Consider the following 27,264-nt stretch of genomic DNA (forward strand, 5'->3'; position numbering starts at 1 on the left):
CGTTTTAGCATGTCTCGGACACTTAGCGAAGACCTTGTTGTAGTGACTGTATTCTGACAGCAGAGGGTGTTCCTATTCGCCATTATAAACGGACGCTGCGCACTTAATCGAGTGTCGAGCTTGCGAACCCTGGCGCTTCCACGAGATCGGTTTTAGATTGGTCTCGCCTTAGTAAAACCAATCCGTTTATTCTCTCCGATTTTGCTTCCTCGAGCTGCTGTCATTTCGCTTCTGGAGACAGAAATGATCCGACACGGCGCGAGATTAATCACAGACGGCGAATCGAATGGCATAAGAGTGAATGAGACGACGTGACGAGGTTTTTGTTTTATTTTTTCTTATGAAACGAAAGAAAGACGAAATTAAGACATCGAATGGTGAGGCTGCGCTCACGCCCATCATCAGGCGTACATAATAAATCCATCCATCTTTCTATCCATCTATCCATCAGTTCATCCATCGATCCAGTTCCACATTGGTGTTTACGAGTCTGATTATTTGGCTGAAAAAGAAACGCTGTTCGATCTCTATCGGTATTTATAAAGTCCTTTCTCTTTCAGAAAAACAAACAAACAATGCGGATGATGTCTTGGAAAAAATCTTTAAAAAAAAAGCTCGAGCTCTGCTTTTCGAAATGAAATATATATATATATATATATATATATATATATATATATATATATATATATATATATATATATATATATAAATATGCGTGCATATATTTCCTCTTTACATTAGATCTGCCCATTTTTTCATTACATTTCTGGTGTTATTGTTATGATTATTACCTGCTACGGTGCAAATTGTGTACTGGGGACCTTAAGGATAAATAAACATAAGCATAAAGAACCTGACACTGATCTATTTACTGTGATCAAATGTCAGTACACACAGAGTCCCTGATCTTTATTTATTTTTCTGTTTGTAACCCTTGCCTTAGATTTATTTTTGATTAATGCACAGACTCAGCAAAGGTTCAGCTGAATATCCCTTTAAAACAGAGCACTGCAGTGATTTACACTGGTTCTCAAAGAAGACCCAAAGAGCCCCCACCCCTGTTTCTTCTCCAGGTGTCTGTGGATAATTCAGAAGCTGGGTGGTCTTTGTATTCAAAATAAGTTACTGCCATGGAAAACACAATTATCAGACTTCAATTTATTATTCAGTTATTCGATCTTTAATTGGTCCGTTTAACATAATGGGTTTAATTTGTATACTCATAGCCTATAAACTTTTTTGTAAACTCTTCTTCTTGTGGAAAGTCCAAATCCTTTAGGAGAAACTCTTACTATACTCATGTTCATGAAATAAGTGTGTACTAAGTGGATTTATGGGATTTCTTTGACAGTCAAATGGATGTCTGGCTATAAAAAAAAGACGATTCATACACCTGTGCTAATTGCAGACATAGAAATGTAGACATTATATGGTGTATAACACAATAACTCTTGTTTAGGCTGCTAATAACTTGTACATATTATTATTACCTATTAATAATATTATTACCTCCTCTGGAATCTATTCTATCCAGGGATATCTGCTACTTTCAAAGTTTGCATGAAATGTATTATCAGTTGATCTTTTCACAGTTTTTTGCTGATCTTATTGTAAAACAAGTGCTTTTTGTGCTGTTTATCCCACTGGTCCTTTATGAGCGCTATGAGACACCAAAATCCTAGAAAAGGGTAACGTTTTCTGGTTCTGCTATGCCTCGTTTAAGTCAGGCAGTAATTAGTTTATTAGGAGAAGAAAGATTGTAATTAAGAAAATGGCAAAGTCCAGTGGTTTCTGACCGGATTTATAAAGTCTGTGAAGAGAGTCCCGAGAGTCCTGAGGTGATTGAAATACTGAAACTATTCCAGTGCAAAACTACTCTTCGTAAAACGTGTCTATATTTCTACCGTCATGACTGCATAGGCAAACTGTATATCTGATGCATGTAGACACGCACAATAGAACCATGAACAAAATACTACCAAATAGTAGTACCGCTTTACCAAAACAGGCTCGGGGCTTTGTAGTATGAAGATTTTGGAAACACTCGTTTGAGATCTGGTCCATGCTGACATGACTGCATCAGAAAATTTCACACATTCATGCATTTATTTGTTAAATATCTCGTTCTGTCACATGTAAAAGGTATTCTAATATTTTTTAGATGTGTAAATCAGGAGACTATCAAACTACATTGAACTCACTGACATTTCTTTTGTCTATTTCAGTCTCTATTTCTGTTTCTACAAGTGTTTGGAGTGGAATTTGTGACCACTCAGTCAAAAACATTTATGAATTGAGGTCATGATGGACGAGAAGGAACTTCAGGATGCTGAAGTTCCTCTAAACCGAAATGGTTAAACCATGTTTTAATAGACCTTGCAATGTGTACAAGTGCATTGTCATGCTGAAATAGAAAAGTTTTAGGTAGTATTTGCCAGGCACTTATAAAAACCAGATTTGCCCATCAATGACAGTTTTAGAGACAGTTTGGTACTTTTTAGTGAGTGATTCAACAAAGGTGAAATTTATGACCTACGCCATTCAGCGCATGTTGGCACTGCTTTGTGAGTTTGCTTGGTGTACCACTTCAAGGCTGAGCTGTTCTTGTTCCAGTCATTTACAGGTGACTGGGGCAGTCTTTTCACAGGGCAGAAATTTCATGCTCTGTTATGGGGCAAATGTGGGACACCATGAAAGTGCCATGTTAATTGTAATTGAGCTTGTTAGTACGGCTAATTCTACTGCCAGTGTTTATGTATGTAGATGCATGGTTATGTGCTTGATTCTATGCACTTGTCAGTAATGTGTATGGCTCAAACACCCAGTAATGAGGAGTGGTTTCAACATGTTTTTCTTAAAAAAGTGTAGGTCAGCTGGTATTAAGGTATTAAGAGACCCTATGTTTGCCAAAACCATTCCCCACACCGTTACATAACCACCACCAACCTAAACTGTTAAAACAAATCAGCTTGGGTCCATGTGTTCATGCTGTCATCAAATTCTGACCCTACCATCTGCATGCAGCAGGAGAAATGATGATTAATTTTGATTCTAATATGCAGTTTTGGTCAGCCTGTTTCTAATATAATCTCAGATCTTTTCTTGGCAGACAGGAGCTATCTCAGATAATCAGATAATCAGAATCTGATTAAATACTTGCTACGAATAGATATAACAATAAATAAGAATAAATAAGATAAATAAACTATTATTAGCATTTATTTGCAGTCATCTTACTTAATGGGTACACTGCATGATTAATAAGCCTGATCTTCAACCCATTAATATTTAATCCACTATGAAATTCTCATAAGGATGTACTAAAAACTCTCAACATTGAATTTAGTATCAGATTACTCAGTAACATTTTCCATTTCCAATTTTCAATATACTTCAAGTATATATGTGTACTCAGTTGTAATTCTTTAATTATAGTTTTTTGCTGCTTCATAGGTTGGTGGAAACCATGAGGTGTGACACACTGCTGTGGCCCACTGCAGACACAGTAGCAGGGGCAGATTGAATGCTACTGAAGTCTCAAGGTGAGTTTTCTTGCCTGTAATCTGAACCTGTATTGATCTAAAATGTGACTGACCACACATCAGCTGAACTGATAAGGTTTTATTGACTTTTTTTGTTGCTGTTCCTGCTGTGAGATATTGGTCTAAAGACATCAGTGGTCTGACAGTCATACTCCATACTACACACACACACAGGCACACACACATGCACACACACACACATGCACACAGCCATAGAAGCACTTTGCTTGCACAGCTGATTAAGGGATTTTGTCTTGAATGTGTCCTGTTTCTCTGGAAAAATGTCTACTGTTTCCACTATTATTAAGAAGGTTAATGGCAGTTTATACCTGTAATCATACACTTAATATGGTATATAGAGTAGATAATCTTATATAATATACCTGTACATTATAATCTTACATTCGTATAAGTTTGTTCCTGTTAGCACTTACAGTGTAGTCTAGCATATGTAGTAATCAGAATGTGCAATCGTTTTCCTGTAATGCAGTAGTCCGGTAAAAATGTGTTTTGAGAGAAATCCTAGTTGCTTTCTCTTACTAAATATAAAGGTTATGGGTTGATTGAAACACACTTTTGTTGATTTAAAAGTCAATTTGTGGAATTTGCTGGGTAGTAAGGGCTCAGTGTGTGCGATGTTAGGGATATTTTTTTAAATATTGAAAATACAGTAGATTAGATAGTAGTCTCTCACTGTTCATTGGTGTGTGTGTGTGTGTGTGTGTGTGTGTGTGTGTGTGTGTGTGTGTGTGTGTGTGTGTATACAGGTTTGCTCAGGTTTGCTTTTTCACTCAGCAGACATTTTTCTTTACAGGAATGAAATATTGCACCCTATTTAATGTTTTGCATATCTTTAAAGCTTCATCGTTTCTTTGTATCAAATTAGTTTAGTTTGGATTTCTCTGATTCTGACAGTCAATTTGTTTAAAAATGGAACATATCTTCTTTATATACCATTTAAATGACTGTTATGAAACTTTAGAAATTGTGGTCTTTTATTCTTATTTTTATTTAATCTTTCTCTGAATCTTTGTTGGTTTTTTATAGCTGTAACTCTCACAAGCCCTGATTTCTCAAATCCGTTTTTTTGTAGTAAACTTAATAATTGTAGGAAATGATCTACTCTACATCTGACTCGTATAACTTAATGCAGTTCTTCAAAATACACATCTATGCCACATCACAACAAGGATCTGTGGAAAAGGATACTGCAGGACTTCCGACGTTCCTATTCCTTACATATATACTGCATAGCCTTTCAAGGCATATGTGGTTCTCCCTCAACCTTTTGCCACAAATTCTGAGGTACACAATTGATCTCTTTAGATGTGAAAGCATTGATTTTTCCTATTACTTGAACCAGGAGACCCAAATCTGTTTCAGCATGACAGTGCCTCCATGCACAAAGTTAGCTTCATGAAGACTGGAGCTCAACGTAGTTTGTAGTGGAAGATCTTGAGTATCCTGTTATAAAGCTTCAACCTCAACTCTATTGAACACCTTTAGGATGAATTCAAATGTTGACTGCACTTCAGGCCTCCTCACCCGACTATAGTTTCAGAATGAGCATTTACAGGAGATGGATGGATAGATGCATAGATGGATGGCCGGATAGACAGACAGACAGGTTATCGTGGCTAAAGGGGCTTGTGTCATGCCTAATAATACTCTTATTTATGATCAAATCATAAATCATTGAATAACTTAATACCAAGACAGTGGCTTCACTGAGCAGTTTTCCCAAAGACTAACTTTTCTACATGTGGAGGAGGTGGTAGCTCAGTTATTAAGCCATTGAACTTTAAAAGGTCACCGTTTCAAATACCACCACCACCAAACTGCTACTGCTGGGCCCTTAACAAGGCCCTTAACCCTCCCCTGCTCAGTTGTAAGTCGCTTTGGACATAAATGTAAATGCACATGTGATCTCTGAAGTACCAGCCCTGTTGTGACTTTATCAGTACTGTGATTTAGTCAGTGTATTGCCCCTGCCTTATAGTTTAGTGCACAGATAGTTTTCCATTTGTAATAGGAAACCTTCGCTTAGCTGGATAATTGCTAGTAATGAGCCAAAATGTTAGGACTATGGAGTTGGAAATCCACCTTGGAGAGTAGATTAACCTTGTGTCCTTGGCCTTTTTCAGTTGCCTGCTCTGAAACAGTATTACATTGGTCTTAATAGCTGACAGCTAGGTTTCTTTCTTTCCTTACCAGTCTCCTAATGGGGTGCCTGTGAGGGTTCTGGTAGGGTTCTCTCATTTGTAAAACGTCTTTCCAGAGTGAAAGGGGCTAATACATTGATCTAATGAGGACAGTAAAATTGTTAGTGTTCCCTCAGGAGTCGAAAATACAGGGGGTTGCTACATTTTTGTTTAATCTATTTCTAGTTTCGGCTGCACACTACTGGATAAGTCTGACGGTTATACCAGAAACCATGTAAAGGTTTTCTTGGTATTAATATTTCTTTCTTAAACAAAGCCATGTGATCCTTAAATAAATATTCTGCCCGTTCTAATGTTTGTTAGATCTGCATCACAAAAGCACACCAAATGATATCTCATTAAAAGGCATTGTTTCCTTGAACAGTTCTTTCACCAGGATACTAAAATAGCCATGTATTAATATACATTTTAAATACGTGCAATAAAACGATGCACCTGGCAACACTGCCTATACGCTCTGGAAATCTTAACTTTACATTTATTTATTTATTTATTTATTTTTTATTATTATTGCTCTGACCGGCCTTTTGTTTTGATGTTTTTTTTTTAAGTCAAACCAAATAGGTCATTAATTTTCCATTCTTTGGGGGGTTTGTAATTTGCATTTTATTTTCCCTATATGGACATAAATCTCAACACACAAGGCTATGAATACCACCGTACTGCTGGAGTGCTTTTTTTATTCTATGTGTAGTTTATTACTAAAATTTTAAACTTTCCTGGTTAAGGATATTGAACCTTACCTCAGTGCAGTTCCCCAGGCAGCCATTAAGGAGGCACTACAGCAGTGATGAATGCTTTACTCCCACCATCCTCTTCCTTTACTGATTGCTAAATAATATCTTGTTCTTTGTAGCTTTGCATAATGGGCCTAGTAATGGATGATGCTCTAACAAACAGGAAGTTGTTTTTACTGCCATGTCATGGTTATGACTAAGAACTACGTACGTTGAATCATTGAAAAATATCTGAACAGTTTTGCAGCAGTGATCTGAATAGTTTAGTGTTTTGGTTACTGAATAATTCTTTTTTGTGCATCTTTAACTTCATCATAATTCATAGTTGATGTTCTTAACATTCGTTACTGCACATGTAAGATTAGATTAGTTTTTTCGATTGGATTTGTAATTAGATTTGTGATTAAGCACAGTTAGACTGTGTTTACTATTATGTTTGTGAGTGTGTGGGAAGGGGTGATTACAAATGAGCTGGAAACAAGGATACTTTTACACTGAACGCTATTGCAAATGCCTTTGTCTTTTGCAGTGAAGATCCCTTTCTTGTTTACTGGGGTTTAGAATCAAATCAGTATAATGAAAATTTAAAAATGAAGCTTTTTTGATAGTATAGCACAGTATAAGAATGGTTTTGTATTCTAAAAAAAAAAAAAGGTCACAAAGCAATTCATTGCTGAATACTGGTGAAAATTCTACTTCTTGGCATCTGGTAAAACAGATTTAATATCACAAATCGTTTTCAAACAAATCCATGCAAAATATAAACAGAATGAGAGAGCAGAGAAAATTGAAGCAGATCTGTCAGAAGCAACATTTTATAAAAGCAAAATGGAAAATCTTTTATAAATTATTAGGTATTAGAAATTACTGTCTGTTTGTTTAGTTACTGTTGGTCCCTGAAATGAAGAGGGAAGTGTTTGCTGCTATCCTTTGAATCCTTTGACCTTCTTTAACCTTTTGGGTGCCTTTTGTCTTTACCAGGTACCAGTGTAGCTGTGAATGCACCTGTGCTATGTGTCAAATATAGAACCTCCGCCTGGCTGTGGTAGGCTTTGTCTCACTATGTTTATCAGGCTTTGCTTGAATTCTATTGAAATTGATGTTTCTTAGAAATGGAGACCGAGGGAGATGACTAGTGCCTGTGGGAGCTGTTTTACCTGCTCCACTGATTACCTGCGTCATCATTCTGTTGTTCATTTTCATGCTGATTTATCTTTCTAGTTTTTGTTTTTTATCGCCCGTGTTTTCTGATTAGGTTTTTTGCTTCTCTGTATGGCCACTTTATCTTCATTCAATATCCCTATTCTATTCTTAGCACACACTGAATCATGGGTATTGGTATCTATTTTTTACATATAACTTCACATTAATAGAGACAACCCTTGCACAATTTGAGCTTCTTGCTATATTTCTCTTAAAGAACTCCATCTGCCAGCATGTAAAATGGTTCTGTCTCACTCATACTCCTGTGGGTGTGTGTGTGTGTGGGTGTGATTGTGCTGCATTAGAGCCTGTAGTGCCTGCTCCAGTGGACAGTCTATATGCCTAACAATGTCTACTCCTTTAACACACACACAAATACTCACACACATATATCTGTGTGGATCTGCCAGGCTATTTTTACTTCAGCCTTTTCAGCTGGCATCACTTCTGAATTTGTGCATTGATTTATAGGCCTATCTGACAAGTTCTACTCGATAAATTGCCCTATTGGTAGTTGCTGTAAATAGGCTCACCGTAAAGCCAACCAGCTTTTCTCAAGAAATTCTGATCAATCTCACTTTCCCTCTCCCACCAGCTCCCTTATTTATTCATTTTAAAAAAAAAGGGCAGAGGCGAAAAGTGCAAGGATCTGCTCATGAGCCAAAACACTCATTACACCCAAAAAAGCTCATTACTCAAGCATGATGCAGCCAGTGTTATGGCTTGGGGTTGCATGGCTGGTTTTGGAACAGGCTCACTAATCTTTATTGATGATGCAAACAACAACTGAGAGCAGTACATGCCTTGAACATCATCGAAAGAAAGAATGCAACAGTTTAGTGATGTTTCTGGGTCAGGACTTGATGCAGTCACTGCAAGCAAAGGACCTGCAACCAAAATGGTGGATTATTTACTTTAAACTTTGCAAATACTAGGTTGTAAACAACAAAAACAAAAGAATAGGTTTTGCCGTTTCAATAAAAGCGACCAGCTGAGGACAGTGAGGCCTAGCATATACTTCCTCAAAAAAACAAACAAAGACTACCCTCTGCCCCAGAGTGTACCTCACAACAGACACTCTTATCCTGAGTGACAGTTATCTCATTTATACAAATAATAGGTTGAGGATTAAGGTCCTTGCTCAGCCCAACAATGGCAGAAATTCCAAAAATGCACACTGACTTGGCCCAAACTTCAAAAATGCACAAACTATCTTTCTTTTTTCTCGTTTTTTATTTCACACATACAGTGCATAACAACAGAGCTCATGTTTCATTTATGTTCCTTCTCAAAGTTTACCTTTCTTTTAACTGTGAAACTCTTGCACACCCCAAAGAAAAACATCAATGAATTTAATGAAAATATCACAAAAACATGATCATGAATTTATATTAGCGATTTTTACTCCTGTTTATATTCAACAAAAATAAGGTTTTTTGGTTTTAAGTCTAAAGTCTAATACTGTGACCTAATTTTGTACTATGTATACTGTAGCCTTTTTGATAGAGGAGGACATAACCTTAAGAAAGAGGGTAAACTACTGCTTTTTACAATTTATCAATTGCTGTGGCACTCTAATACTAGTAAATGCATTGTTGTGTCTAACTAACTTTTCTTGGATTCTCTTTATTTAGTTTTATAGGCACACTGTGTCAATTATCTAATTGCACATCTATCCATTTTAATTAACTGTAAGAGCCCTAGTGTTCTCCATTTGAAGTCTTGGCCTTGGCTTTGTCCAGACGTTTTTGGTAATTAGTTTGCAAAAATGTTTTTTCCTGATTTTCGGTTTCGGATGACTTGTGCTTTGTCTGTGACAGTTGTGTTTTTAGATAACCCCATATGTAATACTGTGTATCCAGGGAACTCTGATTAATAGATTGAGCTTGCTACAGCTAGTATTTGTGACATCTGCCAGAACTTAAAATTTGTTTTCACTTGGCCGTTTTCCTTATGCCTACAGGCTCTGAGCCTTCTGGAGTGCTGCCATGACCAGTCAGGGAGGCAGCAATGTGGACAAACCCAGCCACCTGCCTTCCTCATCATCCACATTCCTCCGGCCATCTTCAGGTCCAAAACTACATGTGCAGCGCTCACTCTCCCGTGATACAATCACTATCCATTTCTCAACCCAGGGCAAGGAGGAGGAAGAGGAAGATGAAGAGCTCTACAAGTTGGCTGTGTCCACATCTGGTTTAGATAGTGATGATCAAGGTGTAGTCACAGCTCTGGAAGCTAGTGAGGAGTTGCTGTTTGAAGGAACAGGACCAAGTTCAGGGATTTCCCCTGCATGTTGTGCTATGACATCATCAGTGGTCACCCATACTCAAAGTTCAGCCTTAGCCATCCAGCCAGTATTCACCAGCCTTGGCTCCACCGCAGTTTATAGCCCTGCTAGCTCTTCCTGGCCCACAGAACACTGGACCCAACTCCCTCCACCTGCCACCTACTCTGCCTCTTCCACATCATCTCCAGTCAAGTCTTCAGCTGTGCACTCAAAGCCATTCCTCAGCCTTGTAAGGTCTCTCTCTACTGAAGTGGAGCCTCGTGAAGGTGTCCCTTCTTCAACTGCCTCTCAGCCCATGCGACACCGACATCTGATGAAAAATCTAGTCAAGTCTTTGTCCACTGACACAGCCCGTTCTGAGCAGGAAACCCCTTCTCACCGACCCTCTGATTCTCGCCGTAACCTGTACCTTTTCAAACCTTTTACCCAACCTCGTGTCTCCAGCACTGCCAGCGGTGACTCCAAAACAGCACCATCCTCACCCGTTGCTTCACCTGATGGTCGTTCTTTCTTCAAGGTGCAAGAGGTTGAAGCTCGCATTGAAGATACCAGGCGGCGTCTCTCTGAGGTGATGTATGAACCGCTACAGCTGCTGAGCAAGATCATTGGTGATGAAGGAGGAAGTTCTGCTGGTGGAGGTTCAGTGACTGGGACAGCATGGGGGACACAACATCCCAAAAGTCTCTCATCGAGTGCATCAGAGCTCTGTAGTCTTACAGCCCTCAATGGCCACCTGGAAAGCAAAACTGACTTTTGCATCAAAGAGGAAGATGACTTGGAGGGTGACAGTCCAACCGGGGTAGCCACCAATGTTTCGGTTATACATGAGTCACCCTCACTAGGCCTGGACAGGTGCTTTATGTCGGCCCTGGCCAGGCAAGAAGATGAAGAGTTCTGCGAGCTATACAGTGAAGATTTTGAGTTGTGCACCGACACAGAAGCCGATGGTGACCCTGGTACCTCAGCCGTCCTCCAGCGGGGTAGCACAGCATGCAGCGAAGAACCAACTGAGGGGGGTGAGGAGGAGGAGGAGGAGGATGAGGAAGAGGTGCCTCCTACAGTACCACATAATGGACTTATCCTGCTCATTTCTGCTGTGTACGGCTACTTTGTTTTGCCGTTACCATCGTACATAGGTGGTATTTTGCTCGGAGTAGCTGCAGGATTCATGCTAGCAATACTGGTAGTGTGGCTCTCAGCTTCCCGTGGTACTCACTTCAGACGGTGTAAAAGAGAACGCTGGAATGGGGTACCTTTAGACATCAAAGAGCCAATCATCTATAAGGTATTTTTTGGTTTTCTATCAGCCTGTTAATAGCACAAACATAAATTAGACTTTTGTTTATCTGCCATGCACAATGCTACATCTTTAACGTGGCCAGAAAATAAGTTGTAATTGAAAAATCCAAGTTGTCATTTAAGAAAAAAGGCGTCAAAACATCAAAATTTGACAAGAGGGCGTGTTTGTTAAAGCAATTTTATCATGAGTGAAGTCATTGTTAGGCACAGTGTAAAGTCAGGTATCCGAAACCAGAGAAAATCGTTACGTTTGTATGGTAGTTATGTAGCATGTTATGTAATGACATAAGACATGGTGAAGGCAGTATGGTCTTGCTGGCAAAAGTGCGGCGGTCAAAGTTTCCAGATTAACTATCGCAGATTCCCTATGATGCTTAGAAAAACCTAACAGCTCATTTTCTTGCATTAAATTGTACCTTACTGTTTTTGTGAAAATAAAATAAAAAGGAAACTATTATTAAGAGTTTACATGGGCAAAATGTTAATTCTATAATCTTACATGGGTTTTAGAGAAACTGTATGAGTAGGTAGAGATGTATATTCTGAATAATTACCAGTGGGTAATAAGTTCTCTTATGGCATATGGTGTTGGAGTACTGTGTTTTGGAGTGGGTGAGTTGTGTTTCCATGATGCTGAGTAGTTTCTTCCATCCACTCAGTCACATGCTATACCGAATCCAAATGTTTTGTATTGTTGCCAATTTCAACTTTCACTGTCGATGCAAAAAAGGTAGCAAACAGCAACAGTGGCTGAGATGCGCTTGTCTTTTGTCATTAAAGTGAATGATGTATATTTATACCTGATTAGCAGCCTGGACGACTGTGGCAAGGAAAAACTTATCCTGGATGAATGAGGAAGAAAGCTTGAGAGGAACCAGACCCAAAAGGGGAACCCATCCTCATCAAGAGTGTGAATATAAATCTTAAAACGATAGAAAACACTGGAGAGTGGGAACTAACATGAGTACCGGAGTGTGTGTGATTATAAGTAATGTCCTTTTTACAGTCTTGTACAGTCAGTTGACGTTGTATAGCATGCACTTTATGACTGGAGTAGGCATGGTAGATTGTAATCAACCAAAAATTTGCTAGGTACCACGGCCATTGGTGCAAAATATATATATATATATATATATATATATATATATATATATATATATATATATATATATATATATATATATATTTTTTTTTTTTTTCAAATCCAGTCAAATCTTGCACTGATTATAAAGTACTTTATATATATATATATATATATATATATATATATATATATATATATATATATATATATATATATATATATATATATATATATATATATATAAGTACTTTATAATCAGTGCAAGATTTGACTGGGAGCCAGTGTAGATCGGATAAGACATGGGTGATGTGGTCATATTTTCTGGTTCTGGTAAGGACTCTTGCTGCTGCATTATGGACTCTTTATTCATTCATTTTCTCCTGCTTATTTGTAATTCGGGTCGCGGGGGCAGCAGTCTAAGCAGGCCCCCGCCTTCGACTGCTGCCCAATCCTCACAGCACCGTCCCTTACGGTCTCTCCTGCAGGTGGTAAACCCACGGGAAGGCAGCCCCACGTCACGGACCTTGATATTCCCCTCGTAAGGGACCCCCGGAGCATAGAGGGTTAAGGGCTTTGCTCAAGGGCCCAAGAGTGGCAGCTTGGCGATACCGGGGCTTGAACCCCAGACCTTCCGATCGGCAACCCAGCGCCTTAACCGCTGGAGCCACCACTCCCCCTCATTATGGACTCATTGAACCTTATTCATGTATTTACTAGAACATCTAGACAGTAAGGCATTACTATTGGCCAACCTAGATGTAAAAAAAAGCATGAATTTGTTTTTCTGCATCATGTAACATACAGTGAGGAAAATAAGTATTTGAACACCCTGCTATTTTGCAAGTTCTCCCACTTAGAAATCATGGAGGGGTCTGAAATTGTCATCGTAGGTGCATGTCCACTGTGAGAGACATAATCTAAAAAAAAAATCCAGAAATCACAATATATGATTTTTAAACTATTTATTTGTATGATACAGCTGCAAATAAGTATTTGAACACCTGTCTATCAGCTAGAATTCTGACCCTCAAAGACCTGTTAGTCTGCCTTTAAAATGTCCACCTTTATAGTTTTATAGTATAGTTTATAGTATATTTATAGTTTTTCTTAAATGAAAGGAGACTATCCTAATAATATTATCTACAAGACCTTCAAAGGAAAGACGCAGTAGTCAATAGTCAATAATCACACCATGGTTTTATTAACTGCTGCACATGATGAGACAAAAAGACCATCCAAAAATGCTATGTAATTAGAAGGCTTACTTCTAGCCCTAGTCAAAGGAACTTCTGTCCTATCAGAATTTAGCAAAACAACAAGAGGTGACAAGAATTCACTTAGTAATGTTTTTTGCATATTCCTGTTACTAAAACAGTGCAAGATGAGAGTCATAACTGTAGACTACCATTCATTTAATACATTCATACATACATTTCTTATGTCACTTAGATGTGTAGCATTGATGTGGTAGTTCAGACAACAGCAATTTCACTAAAGAAACAGGGAAAAAGGCTTAAGAAGGAAAATTGTGTGTGTGTGTGTGTGTGTGTGTGTGTGTGTGTGTGTGTGTGTGTGTGTGTGTGTGTGTGTGTGTGTGTGTGTGTGTGTATATATATATATATATATATAAAATACAAATATGCCTTTTTCCTTCTATATGTACTTTTCATGTACTGAGTATGAGTTTTATATTTTAATATGCTCTAATGCCAGACTTTAACATATTCATATAAAATTTGATCACTTTCATGAAGTCTAAATAGAATAATAACAAGACATTATACTTATTCAATTAGCATTTCCTTGACACAAATTCCTATGCAGTCTAATGCCAAGTAACTACCTTGACATTAACTTAACACTATAAATGGTAACCTTTTGTGATATTTGATATTTCAAGGGTTGGATGAACGAGATTTACAGCTATGACCCAGAGACGTACCACGCCACACTTACCCATTCAGTATATGTGCGCTTAGAAGGGTCTGTGCTGCGTCTCTCCAAACCAAACCGCAATGTTCCCCGCCGTGCCGCCTTCAACGAGCCCAAACCTGACGTCACGTACATAAGCCAGAAGATCTACGATCTGACCAACAGCAAGGTGGGACACCAATAACTCTTTCCATCCAGCTAATGTGGCTTAGAAGGTTGTCACTGCTTGTTCTCATTAATTGTGCATTGATCACAAGTGGCAAGTTGGTTTTATCGTACAATGAACATTTTTGATAGACACCAGATAGAGAACATTTGCTGTTTATTCCACTCATAAAACACAATATGTTGTACTAATTAATATTAATAGAAACGTATTGCAATTGTTCCCACAGATATACCTGGTGCCCCACAGCCTGGCAAGAAAACGAGTGTGGAACAAAAAGTATCCCATTTGCATTGAGCTGGTCAGACAGGATGATTTTATGTCGAGGGGGGATCAGACTGAAGCTGAGGAGGAGAAACCACTTGTTCCAGGTGAAAGGACTGAGGGGGGAATTGGAAACGAGGAAACCAAACGCTCCACAGACCCTGTTCTGTACCTGTTCGGGAGGACTGGAAGGGAGAAGGAAGAATGGTTCAGGAGAATGCTGCTAGCTTCCAGGCTCAAGGCAAAGATCCAGAAACCCTCTGGGCTGCTTGCATGTAAGACTGAGGCCTAAATGTACAAAATCATAGTCAGGTCTGTTTTTGGGGGACCTAAGCAGCAACTTAAAACTAATAAACAATTAGACAAAATAGTTCATTCTCTCTCGTTACTTGTAATTCTTGTTGCATGCTAGCTATCTAATTTCAGGTTTCATTTAGCCTTATAACCCTTCCTTTATTATTAATAACTAATTGAGTAAAGCATTTTTCACACCACAGGGGTTCCCCCCTGAGTATCTCTGATTTATACATTTTTGCCAAATTAAGACCAGTTAAACGTTTGAATTCTGCAATATCCATCCTAACAATCGAAACAACTGCTAGAACCTCTAGTAGCAAGAATTGGCCCTGATCATGCTAAAATAAAACAATGTCGTGTTTTAAAAACATTGTTTACTGATATGCAGGTAATGGACTTTTCTGTCCTTGTATCTTTTGCTGGTTCCTGTACATAAGTTTTTATGTTTTTTCTATCCACAGCTTGCGTCCCCTCTTACAGCAGTGGGAGCAGCCAAGCAGGTGCTTTGTCTCACAGTTGCAGTGGTAGTCAAGGCAGTTTAGATGACGTGGCACAGTCTAAACCACGGCAGAAAGAAGTCAAACAAAAAGTACTGGACTACAATGTCTACATGGCTAAATACATCAGCCACTCGTCAGGGAGCCCGAACGCCAGCCCTCTGCACAGTGCCGATAGCAGTCCAAGGAGTGTAACGAAGGTAGTGATCAACAGTGTACATTTATATCAAATGTATTTAGTCTGGTCCATAAACACAGACCAGGCCTGCTTACAAATCACAACTGCAAATATTCTTTATAATATACAGCAGATATAAACTGTTTACACACTTAGATCCTGTAAATGCTTTGCAAACTCTTTATGGACTGTTGCTACTGCATTACTACATCAAACGGATGCTACCCAAATGATCAGAAAAGTTCTACCGAAACCGTTTATACAAATCACTGCATTGATGGCGGGTGTATGATAATTACATACTTGAGTTTGAAATGTGTTGGGTTCATTCTGAGCATAGTCAATTGCCCCATTATAAAAGAGGTGTGTACACTTATGCATTTGTCCCCTATAACCTCTTCGTTTTTTCATTGTTGGTTGCTATACTACATTAAACAGGGATGAAAAGCCTGCAGTTTTAACAGGAAATGTGTATACATTTTCTGTTATACATCTGGCATACATATCTTTTATGACAGTTAACCATCAAACTTTTACCTGAAGCCTGTTATGATGCTCCTTTGCCCAAACCAGGTTATGTATTACGTGTTAATGTGAAATTTTAATGTGTTAAAAAATCTAGTTTGTTCTGCAAGCTCTCTTCATGAGCTCATGCAGATGATCTTTGTCTGGGCTTGCTTTCAGTTCCCAGCAGGTCTTGGAACAGATCCTGAGTCTGAGGCCTGGGTCAATGCCCTACTGGGCCGTATCTTCTGGGACTTCCTCAGGGAGAAGTATTGGGCTGATATGGTCTCCAAAAAGATCCAAATGAAGCTGAGTAAGATCCGGGTATGTTTTTCAGCCTTTGTTATCTTTTTCGCTCCTTTCGGCATTTATGTGTTTTGATGCTTAAACTGGTACTTTAAATTAAAGCTGCCATACTTTATGAACGAGTTGACGCTGACTGAGCTGGACATGGGCATGGCTATTCCCAAGATTCTTAAGGCGTACAAACCATCAGTGGACCATCAAGGTAAGCATTTCAGCTTGTTTCCATTGTAAATGGATTTGTATAGATTGGATGGATTGTCAGGTTTTTTGTTAGTGTAGCTTTTTATGTTACTGACATTGTGCGGATGTTAAGAAGGTAATTTCACTGTGCTGTTATGTATATATAACATATAAAGGCTATTTTATTAAAAGTTTGTAAATACCAAATCATTTTTGAAAATGCACATTGGGGCTACTCACTCGGTACCGGAAACAAGATTCGTTTTGCGCATACCTGAAAATTCTAAAGAATTCATAGCATAGTGGCTAGCAGCTAACGCTAGCAATATAGATTCTTTAGCATTTTATGTTCAGCTTCAATAATTTCCGGACAATTCCGCATATTGAGGGAGTGAATGGATGGACGGAGGATGGAAAGAATGAAGAAAACTTTTACACATATGCTAAAACAAGTACAACTGTTAAGTAGATCATATCTTTAGAAAATTTAATATTAAAAGTAAAACAAACACACTCTTAGGTCTGTATTACCAAAATGAGGGTCTAACAAATGTAAGCTATTATGTTTTTACAATTATTTGATTTTATTTAATCAATTCCATTTGTGCCAGTTTAATTGATTACTCAATTTAATCAATATAATAAAGAAGTGTATTGCATTAATTAGATTTATTCCACATTATTTAACCGAGAAGGCATTTTATTTAAAATTGTTTAAAAATGTAAACTGTTCAAATGTTATTTATCACAAATGCTAATAATAATAAACTGCGTTAATAATAAAAGGTAAACAACTTTGTTTTGCACTTCTTAACCGTACCGAAATTAAACCGACTTAAAAACCGAGGTACGTCCCGAACCGTGAATTGTGTGTACCGTTACACCCCTAATATCCGTGTTATAACAGTATAAAGATTTACTTTGACCAAACTGATATATACTGTAAATGTACAAATGTTTTAAAGTTCCATTGAAAAATCCTCCTTTAAAAGCTTTATCAACTCTTGGCATCCGTACAGTATGTTTTTTCAAAACATTAGTTGAAATACTTTGCAATGCCTCTTGTAAATCTTGTAAAAGGTGCTACAGTCCAGATGGAATTACATGGTGTTGAAATATGGAATGGTAGCCATGTTGTATCAGCATTCCTTGCAATAATTCACTTCCCTGCTTCATAACAATCCCAGACCAATACAAATGTCAGATTTTCACTCATCTGTCCACAGAACTTAGCATTTTACCTAATTTTATTTTATATAAACTAAAGGAACATGCTGTGGTTTCCTGCAGCTCTGACAAAATGGCATTTAAATAAAAAAATATATATAATATTTTTATATTTATTTTTCACCTGCTAGCATGTTTGATATGTGGTGAGAAATTGGCAAACAATAAAAAAGTGTCGCCGAACGTCATTTCTAAATGAAGCGCACAGCATTTTGCTGCGAAGTACTGAAGATAAATGGGAAAAAAAGAGAACCATTTCAGAACTGCTGCACAAAGCTGAGTGCAGTGGATAAAGTCGCCATTCAACAGTTGCTAGTTTTGTGGCAACGCAGGAGATAAAGTACGGAAAGCTGTTCACAGATGAAGAATATATGATTGAAACGTTCATCAGAGCGACGCCACTCTCCCATTGCCTGGTAACACTCCCACGTCTTTCCAAGGTATAAAAAAAAGTTTGAAATTGCTAACAAGCACATATATTAGAAATCACACTAGTGCCACATAGTGGTGCAACTAGGCAACTACCTTACATCTGCATAAAACAAATAATTTGGTATATTTATTTAAAGGTCAAAAATGTTTTGGGCTCCACGCAAATTTAATTTGGTGGGAAAGGGGTCATAATGGCTCTTTTGGTCACAAAGTTTGCAGAGCCCTGGTGTAAGGGTTGTTTTTTTTATACTTATTTATAGTTACATTTAATGTTGGAAACATTTATAAAACAAGTTAGGTTAAACAGTTGAATGATGCATAATTATTATTTATTGTAATGCAGTCAAAATCTACAGAGCTACGATTCCTGTAGCCAGGGAGAAATAAAATGCTCATATTCTGCCAAGTTTGAGAAGTAGCCTTTCGTAATATTCCTTATGGCAGGATTAGATTGGCCATTTCCCGCCGTGTGCACTTCCCACCTATAGGGAGAATGTGAAAGGCTGAAGCCATACTCTTGCTGGGCTGATGAACTTCTCTCTCACTGTCCGTGAAGCAGCCAACCGAGCTCAAAGGCTCAGAGGCACTGAGAGCATCTGATAGCTGACCTTTCACAGGCTCAGGGGGATGGAAGTGTTGCCACAATTAGAATGGACCCTGGGGAGCATCAATGTGATGTCTCAATAGCAAAGTGTCTACTTAAAGCCACAAGGAGTTCTAGCTTCTAGAGAAGAAGGCTAAGATTGTACGTTTATAGTAAAGACTATCATTCAGTGTGCATTGACTGTAGTGTTATATATTCATGATGCATGATGCAAATTCAGAGATTCCAGTGCTTCCTTCTCCTGTCAGTTACAGTAACATTAGGCACACTGAGTGTGTGGGAACTCGTATGCCGACTATGGCAGTCAGTGCTAGCGTTCGTTTACCCAAGCGGCGATTTGTGATACAGATGATGGGAATTGGCGTGGCAAATAAATACATTAGAGCATTTTGTAAAGCTATAAATTCATCATGACTTTTCCCTCTGCAGGTCTGTGGTTTGACTTGGAGATCTCATATACTGGTTCTTTCCTGATGACCCTGGAGACTAAGATGAATTTGGCCAGGCTTGGGAAGGAGGGAGAGAGCTTTGGAGAACAAGGAAAAGAGGGGTAAGGGGTGTGGAATGACATGTAAGAAGATGTGGCGATAGTAAAAATCTCATGAATTGCATATATCTGTTTTGTGACATGTTTAGCAGTGAATATGTTTGCAAATAAACAAAAACCTACTAAAAAAAGAAATTCATTGAGGTTATAATTATCTGCATTGTGAACTTAAGACATTTAATGTAAACTTCAATTTGTTGTCTTATTTTACTTGGGAAATTTTCAGCTTTTCCCTTTTATTTTGTATTAATTATGTGCTTTTTAGTATTTTGCCTGTTTGAGCGTGCATATGTGTATCCTGGGTTTAATTTCAGTCTACAGGTATTGCTTTATTCAATGTTTTTATGCATGTGTCTTCCTGTCCTTGCTAACTCTCTTCTCTTTCATCATAAATATGGACATGATGGATTTGCTGTGTTATTGGTGAGTCAAACCTCACTCTCCCATCTCTTGATATCAATTAGTAATGTAAGCTATAAACATGACGAAATGGTGTAACACTAGAACTCTTGTTGCTCTAAAATGCTTTAAAATCTCCATTGAATTATCTAGCAGCCCTGGATCATGTTGTAACTAAATGTTTTTAATGTTTATAATGGATTTATCAAATGGATTCTAGATCCAGGAAAGGAAATAGCCAGATGAATACCAGAAAATGTATAAGTGTGTGTGTTTGTTAGGCCCAGACCACGTACATACTGCCTGGCTGACAGCGATGAGGAGTCATCCAGTGCTGGATCATCTGATGAGGAAGATCCAGCAGAAGTACCTGAAATGCCCGGGACAGAAGGGTGAGTGTTAAAGCAGTACACGTCATGTGTAGGTGTAGGTATTACTGTTTTCTTTTGGCAATCGAATAATTATGTGCAGTTAATTTGGGATATTATTTACAGACTCTTTGTGTCTCGACCCTCTTTGTTTAGTTAAACCGTATACCAATATAAAATGCTGTAAAAAGAAGATCTATAGTTAAGTCTATGTTAGTAAGAAGGTGGTCAGAGATGTAATTTTAATGTTTATCTCATGATTCCGCAGTTTCGTTGGAGGACACCGGCCGAGCAAGATCATGCGCTTTGTTGACAAGATTGCAAAGTCCAAGTATTTCCAGAAGGCCACGGAGACAGAGTTCATAAAGAAGAAAATGGAAGAGATGTCTAACACTCCTCTTCTCCTCACAGTAGAGGTGCAAGAGTGCCATGGCACACTGGCCATCAACATTCCACCACCTCCTACAGACAGAATATGGTACTGTCAGCATTCATGCAATACAGTCAACCTCCGATAATTTGTGGTTCGAAACTCGCGGCTCGGAAAATTCGCAGGTTCTCATTCGGAACATAACTAACAGCAAGTTGCGGATTATCTTAAAATTGGCAAGAATCCGCAGCGGACAGAATGTTCAGGAACGTTAGGAATAACATTTTAATCTATTTATTTGGTCAAATACTGTACACTATTACGTTTATAAAATTACAATGTATAGATTAATAAACGAAAGTACCATAGGAGCTGCAGGGGTGTGTCCAAAATCCTGTTCCTGGGGACCACTGTATGTTTTTTTTTTTCACCTGTTATATTTTCTTTGTGTGCCCTCTGCAGGGTGCCTTAAATAAATAGTAGCATTTTTATTTATTTATTTATTTTTTATTTAATCAGAATAGAATTATTATTATTTTCAAATATCATGCGTTGCAAATACAAGGAATTTCTCATGGTGTGCTGGTGCAATAAAACTATAAAAACAAGGCAACTAAAATAATAAAGTAATAAATAAAGATAGACATTACCCATACAGTTGTAATAACCATACAGTTTTATCATTGACTTAATTTCTTCTATTTAAATATCATTTATAAAATGTAATTTCTATATTAAAATGATTGTAATTATGACATGGGATAAATACATGTCTTAATTAATTTATTAAACAGAGAATAGGGTGTTGTTTCATTTCTTTCATTTTGTAGTGCATATCTCCCCCTCAACCATGACCTGTCTGTAGCTTCTTGACAGAGACGGCCATTTAATTTAAATCAGTAGATTTTCATGTGGTAAGCCATGCAGGCTAACAAGGTTTCCTTTGACCTATAAAAACAGCTATATGACGTCAAATCTTTTACAGTAGGGATTCGTTTTTTCTCTGTATAACAATTTTTATTTTCAAATGTTTGTTGTCAAAAAGCCTTTTGTCTCGTCTGACCACGTTACTTTAGAATTCAGAAAAAAAAAGTCCTTTTCTTTCATGTCTTCCAAATTGTCTGTTAGATTAGCGGTGGCATCTAACTATGGATTTGGTCACTTGATGATCTGATGATCACCCATCTTGTACAGTTCCCCAGCTATGATCTTGCTGCTCTATCCAATATTATCAACATATCTGTATGTGGGGGGCCTCATACACGTGTCAACTTTCAGGCAGAATCTATACGTTTGTCACACTTTTGTGTCATTTTATTTGTGTGGAATTTGGTCATAGTTTCATTTCAATAATGGCCCGAGTGAAACAGGTAGTAAGAGAAGAACAAGTTTCTACAAACTTGTCCAAATAAGGACATGCTTTAGTTACATGTATAATTAATATATAATAATAAAATAAGTAGAGAGAGAATGTATATTTTTTTATAAATATAGTACCGATAAAGGTTATAATTTCTTATAATATCTTAGTTTTCTCTTATATTTTTTATGAGGTTAAAGATATTTTCAGTAATTCTGTAGATGACTATACTGTGTTGTGTATATAAATATTGGGCTTTTTTTTTTTATTTTTTATCACAATGTCTATACACTGTTTTGTAATGCAGTTGTGAATATCCTTTTGTCTATAGGTATGGTTTCAGAAGACCTCCTCACCTAGAGCTGAAAGCCCGACCTAAACTTGGTGAGCGGGAGGTCACGTTTGCGCATGTAACTGACTGGATTGAGAAAAAACTGGATCAGGAGTTTCAGGTACTGGCAATAACAAACTCGATTATCAATGTTGATTGTTTATATATAACAACAATTTATTAGGATATTATATGCGATCAGTGACTTCCCTGGACCTTCTTATTATTATCGCCTCTTATAGATTGAGTATAATGGTTCAGAAATATTCACACCTCAGGCTACTATCCGTTTGTGTACCATTACCACTGATCACAATGAATGTATAAAAGTGGACATATTTACACAAATTACGATAAATTTCGATTTTAAATGCATTTAAATTTAAATTGTATTTCAATTTTGACTTTTGTCAGAAAACAAAGATGTCATGACCATTTTCTGACTTTTTCCATCATGCTAATCAAACCAGTGTAGGGATACATAAGATAATAACTATAGCAGTCAGCATTTACACTTGACACACATTAATTTCCGAGGGGAAAAAATACTTCTCTTCATGACTTTCATGTAGCTGAGTAGAGAAATGCTAGTAGGTGCAAGTTGCGATCGTGGAATGCATTTAAAGACATTATGGGCTATATTGTTATAGGGTTTTTTAAATTATATGTTGTTTTAATCTCACACCTGAAAGCTGCATCATATATATATATATATATATATATATATATATATATATATATATATATATATATATATATATATATATATATATATATACAGTACAGACCAAAAGTTTGGACACACCTGCTCATTCAAAGAGTTTTCTTTATTTTCATGACAATGAAAATTGTAGATTCACACTGAAGGCATCAAAACTATGAATTAATACATGTGGAATTATATACATAACAAAAAAGTGTGAAACAACTGAAAATATGTCATATTGTAGGTTCTTCAAAGTAGCCACCTTTTGCTTAGATTACTGCTTTGCACACTCTTGGCATTCTCTTGATGCCTACTTTGAAGAACCTACAATATGACATATTTTCAGTTCACTTTTTTGTTATGTATATAATTCCATATATAATTCCACACGTGTTAATTCATAGTTTTGATGCCTTCAGTGTGACTCTACAATTTTCATAGTCATGAAAATAAAGAAAACTCTTTGTGTGTCCAAACTTTTGGTCTGTACTGTATATATATATATATATATATATATATATATATATATATATATATATATATATATATATATATATATATATATATATATAGTAATTTAAACCTGCATTTGAATTTTCAGAGGCTTTGTCCAAAAGAGAAGAGTGTAAGATTACCGTAACTTGTGTTATATAGGAAACTGTTAAATGTGTCTATTTAAATGTGCAGATATAAATCATGTCTTTACTCTTCATAACTGACTCTTTCAGGTTTCTCATCACATGTGTGTTGTACTTTTGGTCTATGCCAAGATCTAGAAATGTGCCTGGACCAGTTTGGCTCATTAAAAAAAGAAAATAGGACATGCCACCATTAGGTTTCAAGACGTGGTCAGTTTGATAAAAAAATATATAACCGTGGCTAAATTCTTGTAATTTTTATTTTCTTTGCAATAAAGTAGTGGACAACTTCTCTTGGGATTTTTGTATTTTTTTATCCTGTACTCAAATTTTTGCAGAGATTTGCCTTAAGACTTACCATCTACTAAACAGTCAAAAAGTGTTGTGAAATTGGTGTGGCCTTGGTTTATTGCATCACTTTCTTTGTTCCCGATGGTTAATGGCTAATTAAAATATCAGTATATATATTTAAAAAAGTCCCCTGGTGATCTAGTGGTTAAGATGCAGCGCTCCCACCGCTGCGACCCGGGTTCGATCCCCGGTCAGGGAACCATCCCCAGCCACTCTCAGTGCCGGTCCCAAGCCCGGATAAATTGGGGAGGGTTGCGTTAGGAAGAGCATCCAGCGTAAAACATGTGCCAAATCAAACGTGCGGAGGATCCGCTGTGGCGACCCCTAACGGGAGAAGCCGAAAGAAAGAAAGAAATATTTGACATTAAAATGGGTAGCATACCAGAAAGAAATGAGCAGAGAACCCACCACTGAGAAGCTGTTGGAAAAGGTCATGGCTTTGCAACGGAAATGTCAAGAGTTTTATTTGCATGTTGAAAAGTGTGTTTGTATGTGTTCTTGAGGCTCAAGTGTCATGTCTAAACCTGCCAATCACCCCAGTAACAACATCCTTTAACTTATAAAATAGCAGGGCCAATGGAAGTTGACAAAAAACTGACAACAGTAATTTGTGGAGTCACTTAAAATGCAAGTTTCATTTATTTCTCATTGATTAACATAGGAATGGATTGGGTTAAAAAAACAACCACTAGAGGGCCTCAGAGCCAGTTTGGTTCTACTATTAAATCCCTGATACTGTACAACATACAGTATACAGTCATTGATCTACATTGAATTAGATTTGGACTACATACCAACTTGAGTGTGTAACTTCTTCCTTGTGTGTGTGTGTGTATATATATATATATATATATATATATACATACATACATACATATAACAACACTGGAAGTTTCTCTGTACTTATTTTATTTGCTGTTCACTCTTAATGTATGTCTAACAAATGTTTCTTATTCTTGTCACAGAAAATATTTGTCATGCCAAATATGGACGACGTTTGGTTACCCATCATGCACTCAGCCATGGACACACGGTCCAGCGACAACTTAGCTACTGTGACAGCCGATGCCTTGAAAGATGCGGCTCTCTCGGACCTTGAACAAACTGCGGATGACTTTTGAACACTGATAAAAAAATGTTGTATGAGACAACCAAGGGCACTTGTTCTATTATGTTCTTAGATGAAGGTTAGTTGGAAACATGAGTGTGTCTAAATGCCTAGCAGTAGACTAAAGCATTTCTATTAGACCTTGGACTGATTGAAGTTCTGCTGAATAATGCTTTACAAGCAGAGGCAGTTCTGGCAGTGATGAATACATTTTTGGTCATTAAAACATACATCCTTGGATTAAAGTCAGCTATGGCTACAGCAAACATCTGGGTTGGAGACCTCTTATACATTCACTGACCATTTTATTAGGAACACCTGCTTGTACAGGCAACCATTCAATTAGCCAATTATGAGGCAGCAGCACAATGCATAAAATACTTCATAACATCATGCAGACACAGATCAAATCGGACTGGAGAAGAATGTGATCTCTGTAACTGTGGCGTTGTCTTTGGTGCCAGACAGACTAAGTTGTGTATTTCAGTATTTACTCTTGGGATTTTCACAAACAGACCAGTCCCCAAAGATTACACAAATTGTTGTAAAAAAGAAATAAAAGGCTTGTTGTTCAGAGAAGTCGGAGAGTAATAATCAGACTGGTTTAAGCCGGTCGGAGGACTACTGCAGTAAAAATAACCCCTTTTTCCAACCGTGATGAGCCGAAAAGCATCTCAGAACTCGCCTGTTGGTGGATGAGTACAGGAACAGAAGACCACACTGCGACACTTTTCTCAGAAAAGAACTGAAACTGTTTTTGTTTAGTTTTGGTTAACCGAATCTCTTCATCTGGGTGCTTTTTTGTGTTGTGCTGCTGCCACACGATTGGTCCATTGTATAACTTTATCAATAAGCTGTCAGATGAGTGTATGTGTTTGCACCTACTTTTGTGTGATAGATACGGATGGTCTCTGGTATGTCCGAAGCTTTTTACCTCATTCCTTTGCAAGCCGTTGTGGAAGGACAACCAAGATATACTCATGCCACTCTTTTCAAATAGTGTCCCTTGCTAGTGGCTTTTGATATGATGGTCCTGAGTGTGTGCCACTTTCAGCATTCTTTTAAATAATGTAAACTACTGAGAGTATGTTGGTGGATTGCTGTGTATACCATTATTATTAATTGCTTTGTGCAAATGTGCTTTCTCAAGGAAACCAATACCATATAGACGCCAACCTTTACAACTTTGCTGCCTGAGTCATCTGTGTCTATACGATTATGCAATTAGATCAATTTCACTGTGTTCAAGGACACCAGCTAATACCCCATCTGCCCCAGCAGTGGCACTACCCGAGCTGGCTAATTGATTACATACAAACAAGGCGCTTTCTCTCGAGTTCGACTTCTTCAATGAATCCTGTCTGGAACTGGCTGAAAAATGAACTACGCACTACTGTCTTTGATATGGACTTGTATGCCATTGTGCAATATGGAGAAGCCATTTGAATGTATAAATCATTATCTGATCATTGCAGCTTATGGGTTTTGTTATGGATGATGTGATATCAAGATTTGCAAATATTTAAAATTTGTTTTTCAATGTTGTGTCAGTTTGTGTTGACAAACAAATGTGTTGTTTTATCCAGATTGTAGTTGTAACTATGCTTTCAATGATGTGATTGAACATGCAGACCAGGACTGTTCAGTCTTACCTGCACACAGCTAGAATGGCTGCAAGTTCTCATTCCAACTAAGCTTAAGCCACACCTCATTCCACTTATTTAAGCTGTTGATCTTTACTTAATGATTAGGTGTGGCTCCTATTTGGGAGGCTTGAAAGCCTGCAGCCACATCAGCCATTTTTTAGAAACTATGAAAATATGATTGATTTTCAAGTCCAGTCCCAGGGGGCTTCAAACAACAGATCTCATGGTGGTTTATCTTCTCACCCACCATTATTACAAGCCACAATTAGATTTTACTTTTATAAAGCAGAAATCAGGAACTTCAGGACGCTGAACATCTTGGACTGGAATTATATATGGACTATATTTGAGATCGTCCACTACCCCTAAGCACAGTGATTATCAAAAATTCCAAGTTCACATCAATATACTTGCAGAAAGCTAGTAGAGATCAGCTACCAGCACCCAGTGTTGGGAAACAAAAATAAAGACAAATCCTT

At 37.6% G+C, this 27,264-nt stretch overlaps 1 protein-coding gene across 6 annotated transcripts; it reads left to right on the top strand.

Moving 5' to 3' along the window:
- Positions 1-127: 127 nt before the first annotated feature.
- tex2 (testis expressed 2) lies at positions 128-26,679 on the top strand. Of its 6 annotated transcripts, none has more exons than XM_083565786.1 (13): positions 128-377; positions 3,454-3,542; positions 9,668-11,276; positions 14,275-14,475; positions 14,702-15,011; positions 15,495-15,730; positions 16,393-16,536; positions 16,621-16,720; positions 19,391-19,511; positions 20,195-20,299; positions 20,544-20,753; positions 22,337-22,457; positions 24,997-26,679. In XM_083565786.1, the coding sequence occupies exons 3-13, from the start codon at positions 9,693-9,695 to the stop codon at positions 25,150-25,152; spliced, it is 3,288 nt and encodes a 1,095-aa protein (XP_083421912.1). In that variant the 5' UTR covers positions 128-377; positions 3,454-3,542; positions 9,668-9,692; the 3' UTR covers positions 25,153-26,679. The 6 variants fall into 6 exon arrangements, with proteins under 6 accessions (XP_083421912.1, XP_083421909.1, XP_083421910.1 ...); XM_083565783.1 differs by having other exon boundaries at positions 129-377; positions 20,189-20,299; XM_083565784.1 differs by having other exon boundaries at positions 129-319; positions 20,189-20,299.
- The last annotated feature ends 585 nt before the right edge of the window (positions 26,680-27,264 follow it).

The sequence above is a fragment of the Silurus aristotelis genome, assembly GCF_946808225.1.
Source record: "Silurus aristotelis genome assembly, chromosome: 17".
NCBI classification, from domain to species: Eukaryota; Metazoa; Chordata; class Actinopteri; order Siluriformes; family Siluridae; genus Silurus; species Silurus aristotelis.